The sequence below is a fragment of the Nicotiana tomentosiformis genome, chromosome 5 (assembly GCF_000390325.3).
Source record: "Nicotiana tomentosiformis chromosome 5, ASM39032v3, whole genome shotgun sequence".
Classification (NCBI taxonomy): Eukaryota; Viridiplantae; Streptophyta; class Magnoliopsida; order Solanales; family Solanaceae; genus Nicotiana; species Nicotiana tomentosiformis.
In genome coordinates, this window is record NC_090816.1 from 112,859,674 (window position 1) to 112,872,193 (window position 12,520).

General features: G+C 33.5%; 1 protein-coding gene across 2 annotated transcripts; it reads right to left on the reverse strand.

Moving 5' to 3' along the window:
- Nucleotides 1-2,900: 2,900 nt before the first annotated feature.
- On the reverse strand, nucleotides 2,901-6,886 carry LOC104111045 (receptor-like protein EIX2). Of its 2 annotated transcripts, XM_009620644.4 has the most exons (2): nucleotides 4,080-6,886; nucleotides 2,901-3,917 (listed from the first exon to the last, which is right to left on the reverse strand). In XM_009620644.4, exons 1-2 carry the CDS (start codon nucleotides 5,777-5,779, stop codon nucleotides 3,095-3,097), a joined length of 2,523 nt encoding a protein of 840 aa, XP_009618939.1. In that variant the 5' UTR covers nucleotides 5,780-6,886; the 3' UTR covers nucleotides 2,901-3,094. The 2 variants fall into 2 exon arrangements, with proteins under 2 accessions (XP_009618939.1, XP_009618938.1); XM_009620643.4 differs by having other exon boundaries at nucleotides 2,901-6,885.
- Between the last annotated feature and the right edge of the window lie 5,634 nt (nucleotides 6,887-12,520).

Genomic DNA, 12,520 nt, shown 5'->3' on the forward strand with positions numbered 1-12,520 from the left:
ACCAACGGGTAAATTTGTTCTACTAACTTTGTTTTCAACTGTGATTTGTCAAAACTGAGAGTTGATTGTTTTCTAAAGAAAGTATCAAGATGCTCAAAAACAACATTTAGAAGTTAAAATAGTTTTCTTTTTAACTGAGTTGAGTAATGTTTATTGGTAAAAATTGCATGGAACGCCCTATTTGGTCGCTCACATTTAACCTATACCCACCTTTTAAAAAAGTTTTAACTTGTACCCACTTTTTAAACAATTTCATGCCTCTTTTTCCCATTCCTTCTCCTCCTTCGTTTTCTTCTTCTCCTTCTCCTTCTTATTCTTCTTCGGGTAACAATGATTTTATATGGTGGTTGTGAACATATTTTAATGTAATTTATGATATTTTACAATGGTGAGTTGTTTTATTTTTTACTATTGTTTAGGGTTTCTTCTTTTTCTTTTTCTTAATTGCAAAATGGGTTCATTAGATTTATTGTTGTTTTGACAAATTGATGAGTGAGGTTTGTTCCTGATGATATTTGGAGGTTATGTTTCAAATTTGAGCTCTTTTGAAGTAGATTTAGGTATTAAATCGTATATTGGATTGTTATAATTCGAAGAACAAATTTCTGTTTCTGGGCAATTTTTACTTTAGGCCTATTTGGCCTTAAGTGAATAAAAACGTTAGTTGCACTTCCGACTTTTTGGCCTTAAGTGTATCTGAAGTGTAATTTTTCACTTCAGACTTATTGGCCTTAAGTGTAGCAAAACGTTTGTTGCACTTCAGACCTTTTGGCCTTAAGTGCATCCGAAGTGCAATTTTTCACTTCACACTTATTGGCCTTAAGTGTAGCAAAATGTTTATCGCACTTTAGATATTTTGGCCTTAAGTGCATCTGAAGTGCAATTTTTCACTTCAGACTTATTGGCCTTAAGTGTAACAAAACATTTGTTGCACTTTAGACCTTTTGGCCTTAAGTGCATCTGAAGTGTAATTTTTCACTTCAGACTTATTGGCATTAAGTAAATGAAACCATTGGTTACACTTCAGATCTATTTGGCCTTAAGTGCATCTGAAATGCAAATTTTCACTTAAAACTTATTGGCCTTAAGTGAATGAAAACGTTTGTTGCACTTCAGACTTTTTGGCCTTAAGTGCATCTGAAGTGCAATTTTTTACTTCAGGCTTATTGGCCTTAAGTGCATCTGAAGTGCAATTTTTTACTTTAGACTTATTAGCCTTAAGTGCATGAAACCATTGGTTGCACTTCACACCTATTTGACCCTAAGTGCATTTGAAGTATAATTTTTTCACTTCACACTAAATTTTTTTTAACTTCAGACCCGATAAGTCTGAAGTTGATCGTAAAGTGGATACGCTTGCAAACTTTTTTGTAAAGTGGGTATATGTTCAATTGTGATACCAAAACCGAGTATAGATACAAAAACCCATGTTTATTGGTTTAGCATATTAGAAAAATTCTTAGTACAACCTCATTGATGGATTTCCATTGTATTTTTCTTATGATAAAAGAAAATTTATCCCTTTTTTTCTGTTGATCATTGTCTTTCTTTCCTCGGTTTCAGGAGCTTGAGGTTTGAAGGCTCTTCCAGTCGTTCTATTACTAGTAACTGGCAAAATTTTACATCATTTCGTCTACCTTGATAATTCTGGTGAAGAAGTCGAGGCCAGTGATGTATTCTTCTATATGATTAGCTGAGCTGTTTTGTTTGCTCATATATGAAAGTACTTACCTCTACAGATTGAAGATTTTACATTAGTTCAATCATTTGTTCATTCGGCCTAATGCTAGTTAGTTTAGCTGAGCCCAACTCCTTTACTTGCTTGTTACAAGCCCAATAAACTGTAACTCAATATAAAGTACGGCAAATGGTCAAATATACCCCTATACTTTCAAAAATGGTCTAAAAATACCGCTCGTTATATTATTGGTCTATATATACCCTTCCCGTCATATTTTGGAACAAATATACACTTATTTTGGATGGAGTGCCACATGTCAGCACCAGATGAAAACGACCCATTTCATTTTTTTACCCGATTCGTTTTTCAAAACCCACCACCCGACCCGTTTTAAAATTCAGTTTTTTTAAAGCATATATTTTGTAAAAACTAGATTTTGTTTTTTGTAAAAACTAGGGAAAAAAAAGTAATTTGCAAAATATATATTTTTAAGTTTTTTCAGTTTTTTCAAAGTATTATTTTTGTAAAAACTGAAAAAAAGGAATTTGCAAAATAGATATTTTTCAGTTTTTTAAAGTATTATTTTTTGTAAAAATTGAAAAAAAAAAAGATTTTGCAAAATATTTTTATTTTTTTCAAACTAATACATATGTAGTCCACTACTTTAGGAGTCTTTTTTTAGTTTTTTTTTTTTTTAAAATTCAGTTTTTACAAAAAACATACTATAAAAAAACTGAAAAGACTTAAAATATATATTTTGCAAATTTTTTTTTTCCAGTTTTTACGGAATATATATTTTCAGTTTTTAAAGCATTTTTAAAAAAAATATTTTTTTTTCAGTTTTTACAAAAATAATATTTTAAAAAAACTGAAAAAGCTTAAAAATATATATTTTACAAATTACTTTTTTTTCCAGTTTTTACAAAAAAAAAAATCTAGTTTTTACAAAATATATGCTTTAAAAAAACTGAATTTTAAAACGGGTCGGGTGGTGGGTTTTTAAAAACGGATCGGGTAAAAAAATGAAATTGGTCATTTTTATCCGGTGCTGACACGTGGCACTCCATCCAAAATAAGGGTATATTTGTTCCAAAGTATGACGGGAAGAGTATATATAGTCCAATAATATAACGAGGGGTATTTTTAGATCATTTTCAAAAATACAGAAATATATTTGACCATTTGCCGTAAGGGAAAGAGCTTTAAGGGGCACTTACACTTTCCTTTTGAGATACCAACTTTATCAAAACAATATGAAACTATGCAACTAAGCATACACAATATAGTACTAGAAGATTTTACAAACAACAAAACCAAAAGAGGATTTATTCCTCTAAGCTAAATGCTTCATCTGCTTTCTTTAACTGCATGCAGAAAATAATGATCTTCACTACTTTCTTCAGCAACTGCTGCTTATTTATAAATCTTGTTGGCCATGTTATCAAGATACCTCATATAGGCATATCTCCAAGACTTTTTCAATAATAGAGTAGCCCAAAATACCCAGAAAGTTGTGATGAATCCAATTCCCATGCTAATATAGAATGATGATTCATCGAGCCAGTTGTTTTCGTTGCTTTGAGTGGCGTCCACCTCCTGTTTCCTGGGAGAATTACTATTACAGTGAGTAATGTCCTCATGGAAATGTCTGGAGCAGCCTTGTGAGACTGGTATGCCGCACAAGTCTGGATTCCCAATGTAAGAATCAGTGCTGAAGGTCGCAAATTGATTTCCTGTTGGGATTTTTCCTGTCAATCTATTATACGAAAAATTCGCAATTGCAAGATAATCAAGTTTCACCAAGTTGGATGGTAAGAAACATGACAGGGCATTTCTGGAAACATCAAGAGCTTCCAAATTTTGCAAGTTACTAATGTCATGAGGAATTGCTCCTGTTAAATTATTCCATGATAAATTCAACAACCTCAATTGAACAAGGGTGGTGATTTCCCCAGGAATTTCCCCTGATAAATGGTTCTCTGATAGATCAATTCCCAGGAAGAAATGAGCACGACGATCATAACCTCTCTCTTTCAGTATCATCATCACATCCTCCCTGTATACTTCAAAAGGACCATAAATTAAGGAAGGAACCTCCTCTACCCCGACCAAAGTCAGGAAATTTCCAACACACTTTGGAATAGTTCCTGAGAGAGCATTGGAACTAAGGTCCAAAATAATCAAGCTCTTGAGCTGGCAAATCTCCAGGGGAATGTTTCCTTCAAACTTGTTCCACCTTAAATTAAGAATCATTAAATGTTTTAAACTCTCCCCTAACCAAAATGGTATATTTCCAGATAAATCATTTCTAGCAACATCAAGAATTTTTAGTCCTCGTAGGTTCTTCAATGATAAAGGAAAATTCTTGGACAACTTGTTGTTGCTTAGTAGCAGATACCTGAGAGTGGTAAGATATCCAATGGAATGAGGTATTTCACCGGACAGATCATTACGGGCTAAATTCAATACCGCCAGATTTTCCCCATATCTCCAACAGTCTGAAAGTGTTCCTGATAGAGAATTGGAAGATAGGTCTAGAAACATGAGAGAATTATTCATGACAAGTGATTCACATATTGGGGAAATGGTACCATTAAATGAATTGTGGTCCAAAATCAAGGTCATCATCGTGGGCGAGAAATGAGGTAGAGGACCATCAAATTTGTTCCAGCTCAGGTCTAGTTCTTCAAGACTAGTAAGTCTTTCTGTAACTTCAGGAACTTCCCCTCTGAAATAGTTGTTTGAAATGTTCATATGCTTTACCTTTGCAGACAGATTCCAGAACCAATCAGGAACTTTGCCAGAGAGTTCAGCGCCAGAGATATCAACAAATGAGAACTCTTTTTGTGTCTGAAGCCACAGGGGAAACTGTGTGCTAAGTTGGCAAGACTGCAGGCCAATGAAGTCAAGTTGAAAGCAAGGCATCCAAGTTGCGGTTAAATTGAGGATAATTGAGTTGGATGACAAGTCTAAAACTTGCAAGTTACTGAAATTCAAGAAATGATCAGTAATCGAGTCATTGAAAGAGTTCCAAGAAATATCGAGGACAACTAATTGCCTGAGTTGTGCAATGCTTCTTGCTAAAGGACCCTCCATATTATTGTTAGAAAGATCCAAAATTTTCAACTTTGATGACAGAGCTGGTGGTAAATTGCCTTCAAGAGAGTTCCTTGAGATATCAAGAAAAGTAACTGAACTCATATTCACAAAAGTAGGAGGTAGATTTCCTAGGAGAGAGTTGTCAGAAAGATCAACAACTCTAAGTGAATACATGTTTCCAAAGGCATTTGGAAGTAAGCCATTCAGCTGACTTCGACTGAGATCAAGATAAACAAGACTGTGGCTTGTGTTGAACAACCAGCTAGGAATTGGAGCTTGAAAATGGTTTAAGGAGAGGTCAAGAATTTGAAGTGACGATGTGAGATTCATAAAAGAATTTGAAGGAAGCAACTGATCAAGCTGACAGGCAGACATATGTAATTCCGTGAGAGAAGTTAGCAGATTGATGTCATGTAGCCAGTTTTTTGCGTCGCTCATGTCAACTCCACTTAAGTCAAGAATCTTCATAGAGAATAGGTGCCGAATCCATTGAAGGTTGTCAACTCGGAGTGAAAAACCATCACTAAGATCAAGAAACTGCAGCCGTGATAGATTTCCAAGATGTTCAGGAATGGTTCCCCTAAATTTGGTTTTCGACAAATTGAGATACTCTAGGTTCTTAAAAGTGGAAATAAACTCAGGAACCTGTGCCCCAAGGAAATCAATTTGGCTCAAGTCTAAGTGTCTTAAATGAGGCAAGCCAAGCAAAGAAGTAGCAAACTCACCTTGCAAGAATTGTTTGTGTAGATCAAGAGCGATTACGTGTCCAGTTTTGTTGTCGCATTCAACACCTTTCCACTTGCAGCAGTTTTCCTCGAGCATCCAGGACGACATGCTTTGTAATGGATTCCTGAAACCTTGCCTGAACTTGATAAGAGCAATTTTCTCACTTTCAGTGCAATGAATGCCTGAATTCATAGCACTGATTTGCACACAGGAAAATCCATCTGAAATAGCTCCAAGAAGAAGAAGAAAACAAACTAAATTTACACCTTCCATGAGCAGTAACAAAATTCTGATCAATAATCAGAGTGAAACTGACTAGACAAATGGAATGCTAAAAGCTCAGTTCACTGGATCCAATAATTGAAAATTAAAAGCAAAAAAGTGTTTTGGTGCCTGGAGTCTTGGTCTTTGTTGACTTGAGTAATGCATTCTGTGTGTTGCTGGGGTTTCTCAGAAATTACATTTAAACCAGAAATGATATTAAATAATTTAAAAGAAAAACTGAAACATCTTTTGTCTCTAGTATCTCAAATGGAAATGCTGCAATGGTCCTCTTTTTATGTCATATAATATAAGTACTTCGACCAAGAACTTTTATGATTTATGATGATGTTTTGAGTTTTCCATTTCATATCCAGCTTTAAACTTTCCTGAAAATATAACCTACTTTGAATAACATAAAGACTGGCTGTGGGAAACTAAAAAGTGTTTGCATTTTGAATTCTTCTTTGTTATATTTTAGAGTCCACTCAGACACAAGAAAGGGTTAGAATTGTGTCTTGCCCGATTTTAGCGATTTCAAAGAAACTAGTTCTTTGTACTAAATAAACAGACACAAACAGAAAGTGAAGTGCAGAAATTGAACAACACAGTGATTTTTACAAGGAAAACCTCCTTGCTCAAGAGAGTAAAAATCACGGTCCAGTCTAATAGGATTTTTTCCCAAAACTTCACCAATTTCAAAGAGTAGTTTTAGGTTATAACTCTATAACCAAGGAAACTAACTCTAATACCCTTACTCTACAATCAACTTAATTGTAGCTATCCATTCCCAAACTAACTCTAGTCTACGAAGCTAATACAAAAACTCAAAGTTTTTGTGCTAACAATATGTTACAACATAAGAACAACAGACTAAAACAAATAACTAAAGAACTAGCAGCTTTGTCTTCTGGAATAGGTTCTTTAGTTGAGCAGCCTGAATCCTTTGAGAGCACCTTCTTGCCGTAGTTGCTATTGTCAAAAGTGAATACTTGATCTTTAGGCGACATCAATAGGTCTCTATATATAGGAATGAGGATGACAGAAATCCTTCTCCAATTAATTAATGCTCTAGAACCTAGAATATTTCTGTTAAGGAAAACCTCTCCTAATTTGATTTAATTTTCTTATTTGTTTCCGCCTCCTCAACTCTTTCCTTCCACGCAAGTTATTCCTTATTGTAGAAATTCTTTTAATACACGGATTCCTCTATCCAAGATATTTTCTTGTTGCGCATGAACTAACTTCTTTCTGGAATTGAACTTGCACATGTAATTGCGCGTCTGATCAGCATTTAATTCCATCATGCTACGAACCTGGTTCACTTGACATCTGCTACTCATAGTTGCTCTTCATTTGTCAATCATCAAAACATAACCAAACTAGAACATGCTCAGCTCAACATTCTTTGTACATTATTCAGTACATACATACAACTGATTTCACTATTATGGAAAATAAACTAGTGTAATCAGCCATTTAATAACTAAGCTCGGTGATGTGAATACACCTAATTTCTTGACCACTATTCAAATTTCATAGAAACATCTGCAACTATCTTTTCATGCAGGCAAATGAGAAATAAATAAAGTTTGCAAATAATCTCCATTTCAAAGTTTGTACTCAATTCTTTGCATACTAGCCTTCATCAATAAAATTCTGGAGATGATAATTTGATTAGCTTATTTACCATCTGATCTGTCTAATACTATTTCTCCTCTTAGACTGTAGATACAGGTGCAAATTTGATTGGCATGCACTGATAATTCTTCTTCTTCTTTTGGCATCCGAAAAGATTAAATTTTGTGTCCCTTCTATATTGGGTTCGTATGCGAGTCTTTTGGTACAAGAAATGAAGAGTCCCTCCCACCTGATGGCCCAAATTCCACTTTCGCAAGACTGATCATCCAAATGATCCAAATTAAAATTTGGTATTAACATTTTAGATAGTATTTCACACCTTTTTTTTTTTTAGATAGTATATTCCTTCCGTTCACTTTTAGTCCGAGGCGGATCCATGATTTGAAGTTTATGGGTTCCTATTATAATCTCAAATTAATATACAATAATAACTGGGTTCACAGTTATATATTTATAGATATTTAATGGATTTTTTAATAAAAATACAGTGTCTCCGCAAAAGTTACTAGATTCCTGGGAACCAGTAACTATACTCTACCTCACTGCTTTTAGTTGTTAACTTTTCACTTTGCACCCCATTTAAGAAAAAATAAATGAAGTATGTATTTTACAATTTTACCCATAATAATGATAGCATTTCAAAATGTTTTTCTTCTAATTTTCTAAAATGGACAAGTAAAAGTGAAAATGTATTTTTAGTATAGTGGACAATTAAAAATGAATGGAGAAAGTATATTTTAAATTAATTATTTTTTCCAATTTTACCACTATCATTAAGTAATTGCTTTCCAAATTTATTGAAATTATTACCATTAACAAGAGTAGTAAATACTTAATTAATAATGATTAAATGATAGAGTAAGATGAGAATGTGTATTAATTTACTATGATTTAATGATAATCATGTTTATAAACACAGTTATCATATATTTATTGAATGGTATAAATACCTGCATGTAAGTTTTTGAGACTGTTTCAACATTCAGTTTCATTTAAATATGCACCCTATGTACTGTACGATTCAAACAGAAATAATATAAATCTTGAAACAAGAGAACGTTACGTTATGTCCTCCATATGGGATGCTAATTAATTCTCCCACTACATAATCTGTAAATTTTGTTTTCTTGTCGATACTTTTACTGCGGATTTTGCTAATTTTATGCTTTTAAAAATAAGTGTATTGATCCATTCTTATTATAGTATTTAATACGGCATAATTTATTTTCTGATGGTTCTCATGTGATCCGTAGCAATCTTTCCTTAATTATTTTGTTTCTATCATCAGCATTCGATATTTGAACCTCTTCCTAACCTATACTATATGTTAGACATTTCTTTAATGAAATCAACTATTATCATTTAGTTTCAGTTAAATTTTTTATTTAACACCATTAAACGAATTATTTTCTGTCTTTACATTCAAAACCATAATTTTATGGCAATTTTTTTTTTTTCAAATTATATGTCAATTCAATTCAATTTGATTTGATTTAATATTTCGATTTGGCTTGAATAACTTATATGTAAGGGTCTAAAAGACATCAACTGCGTAGAGAAGGACGGGAAACACGCTGATCGTCGTCATCATCATCCAAGAGCTAATATAGGTTTAGCAGAATTTAATAGTTTTAGTTCCGACTTTGCGTTTGTATTTAAAATAAAATTATTTAATATCTATAAATAATTTTCTAGAATATAAAACTCATAAACTCAAACTTACCGTAGAAAACTGTTTGACTACATCCTACATTGAAAGCAAACCAAATGCCGCGTCCCTTTAGCACAGTACTCTTGTCTTCCTAGCTGTAACGCGGTCTACTTTCATGGGACCAAAAGGAAATTAATTTGATCAATGATCACTAAATATAAATTGCTTTAATTTGTATTTTCTTTTTTAACGTCAACAACACCTCTAGCTGGCTTGATGAGACAAAAAAAACCCCTTAAATAATCATTAAGATAGGGCAATATCCATTGTTTGTTTCAATCTTTCTTCACCATATTTTCTTTTTATCATGACTTTCACTCATTCTTGATCATATGAGAACCAAATTAAGTGGTTGAAAAAGTAAATATGACTGGAAAAGCTACACTCGTGAAGGACATTATTGCCACAATTCTAAATCATCATGTGGTGCAATTAAAGCTGGTCACAAATAACTTTGATAAAATTCAAAAACAATTTATACTATATAGGGACACTATTGTTGACAAGAAGAAGTGTCGCCTCCTATATTGTGATATTATTACCAAGTCTAAAAATGAGAATTATCACAGCAGGAAGTTTATTGCCTCCGTGTTTTCAGAGATGAATTCTTGATTTGGAGTTTACGGCGACTTCATATCAATATATAATAATTAGATTTCAGTCAAATATTTATAGATATTTAGATGTGAATTTTGGATCCCCTCTGCATGTTCGGAAAATATCCTAAGGGGCTGGAAATTAAATTTGGCAAGAAGGATCTAATTAATATAACGGGGATGACACAGCGATTGGATAAACCACTCCTCACAATGATCGATGCATCTCCAGTAATAATTTGTAATGTGTGTGGTACGTACTGCCTCTGAAATAATATATTGAACACATTAGAAATAATAACAAAGGTTAGGATAGGGGTGGACTTAGGTGGACAGAAAATGGTTCAATCTAGCCCCTTTTGTGAAAATATTACACCGTATATATAAGGTTAATTTATATATATATATATATATATATATATATATATATATATATAAAATTAAATGTTAAATTCTCTTAGCTTTTTTGTGTATTTACTTTTTAAATTTTTTGGAATCCCTTTTATAAAAATTCTGCTTCCGCCACTGATTTAGGAATTCTTGAAGCTAACGTGAAAGATTAATTACTGTCCAAACTCCAAAATTTCATTAGTTGGAAACCACCTGATGATAAATTTTACTAGTTCAATACAGACAGAGCTGGTAAAACCAACCTACAAATTCTAAGGTGTATTTTTTCCGGAATAAACAAAAGTGAACTCATGAGTAACTTGTTAAAAACGAAACAGAAATGGATGACCAGAATGAACTATAGATTATATGAGTCGAACCATTTCAGCTTTGTTATTTTATAGCTTGAATTATTTTCTTGTATTTTTAGGAAACTCATAATCCCCATAAGTTTGGGAAAACTCATTGTGCTAATAGATTTGGGAAAGAAAAACCTATTGTCCTTCTCTTATAGGTTTTGGACTATTGGGGATCTATATATAGGGGTTATAGTTGGAGATTCTAGAGATTATATTGTGTTTTTCTTCTCATTCATAGTGAAAAACTCTATCTTTTTCTGCCCTGAGGATTAAGCTTAGCCGAACCTCGTTAAATCCGTGTGTTGATTTTTCTTCTCTATTTTCTTTGTGTGTGATTGTGTGCTAGTTAACCCACGATCATCCGCAACAATTGGTATCAGAGCAATGTTTGGGTTTATATATATAATCTAGGGTTAAGATGTCTTCTTCATCTTCAAAAAAATATGAAGTAGAGAAAACGGGGGTTCTAGCTTTAGTCTATGGAAGATTAGGATAAAATCATCCCTTGTGTTGCAAGGTTTATGGAAGGCAATTGATGAGGATTTTCCTGAAGAGATGAAAGAGACGGAGAAGGCAGACCTGAAGAAAAGGGATTTGAATGCGATATTCATGAGCGTTACAGATAGCGTTATTCGGAAAATTACTGAAGAAACTTTTGCAGCAACAACATAGAAAAAGCTGGAAGATCTGTATTCTAAGAAATTGCTGACAAACCGCCTCTACCTGAAAATGAGGTTATACAATCTTCGTATGAATGAAGTTACACCTGTTAAAACTCATCCTGATGAGTTTAATTCAATTATAATGGACCTGAAGAATGTGGACATCAAAATTGGGAGTGAGGATCATGCCTTGATTGTGTTATGTTCTTTACCACCATCTTATGATACTTTTTTTAATATGCTACTATATGGGAAAGACGGTATTTCACTGGAAGATATTAGTAATGCACTAAAATCTAAAAAGTTGAAAAAGAGCTTTCCAAACAGTAGAACGGAGGGTGAGGGTCTTGTGAATAGAGGAAGAACATAACAAAAGGAATTTAACAGGAAAACGTCAACCGCTAGATCGAAGTCTAGAGCAAGGAAGTAGAACTGTTATGAGTGCGGGGAGCAAGGTCACTACGAGAGAGATTGTCCCGAGCTGAATAGATAATTCAAGCAAATATTATTGACACTCGCAATAATTTTGATGATACTGATTATGTAGGGGAAGTCTGTGCCCGTAAGTTCTAGTCATGGGCAGAATTCCTTGATTCTTGATTCTAGTGCTACTTTTCACATGTGTCCACACAAAAATTAGTTTGCAACTTACAATCAGATCAATGGGACTGTCTATATGGGAGATAGCAATCCATTACCAGTAGAGAGGATTGGTAACATTAGATTTAGAATGTTCGATGGAATTATCAGAAATATTGAGTGTTGGGATGTTCCTCGGATAAAGAGAAATTTGATCTCTCTTTCGACATTGGATGATCAAGGGTATAAGTTTCACTCTGATAATGGAATACATAAAGTGTGTAAAGACTCCATGGTACTCATGAAAGATGAACTGCATTTTAAATTGTATCATTTTCAAGCTAGTGTAGTTGAAGGAGAAGCTGTTGTAGCTTCTGAAAAAAGTGATCTAAATCAATCTCAGTTGTGTTGCGACTTGGTCATATGAGTGATAAGGGATTGTCTTTGTTGAGCAAGAAAAATTTGCTAGATGTGAACAAAAATCAAGTTTTAAATTTTTGTGAGCATTGTGTATTTGGTAAACAGACAAGGGTAAAATTCAACAAGAAGGCAGAGCACAAGAACAAAGACAAGTTAGATTATGTACATTCAGACTTGTGGGGTCCAAACAGAGTTCCCTCCAAAAGTGGTGCCAGATATTTTATGACTTTGATTGATGATTACTTAAGTATGGTGTGGGTGTATTTTCTTAAAACAAAAGATGAGGCATTTCAGATATTTGGTAAATGAAAGACGATGGTTGAGAGGCAGACGAAAAGAAACGTTAAGCGTCGGACTGACAATGGATTGGAATTTTGTAATTCTAAGTTCAATAA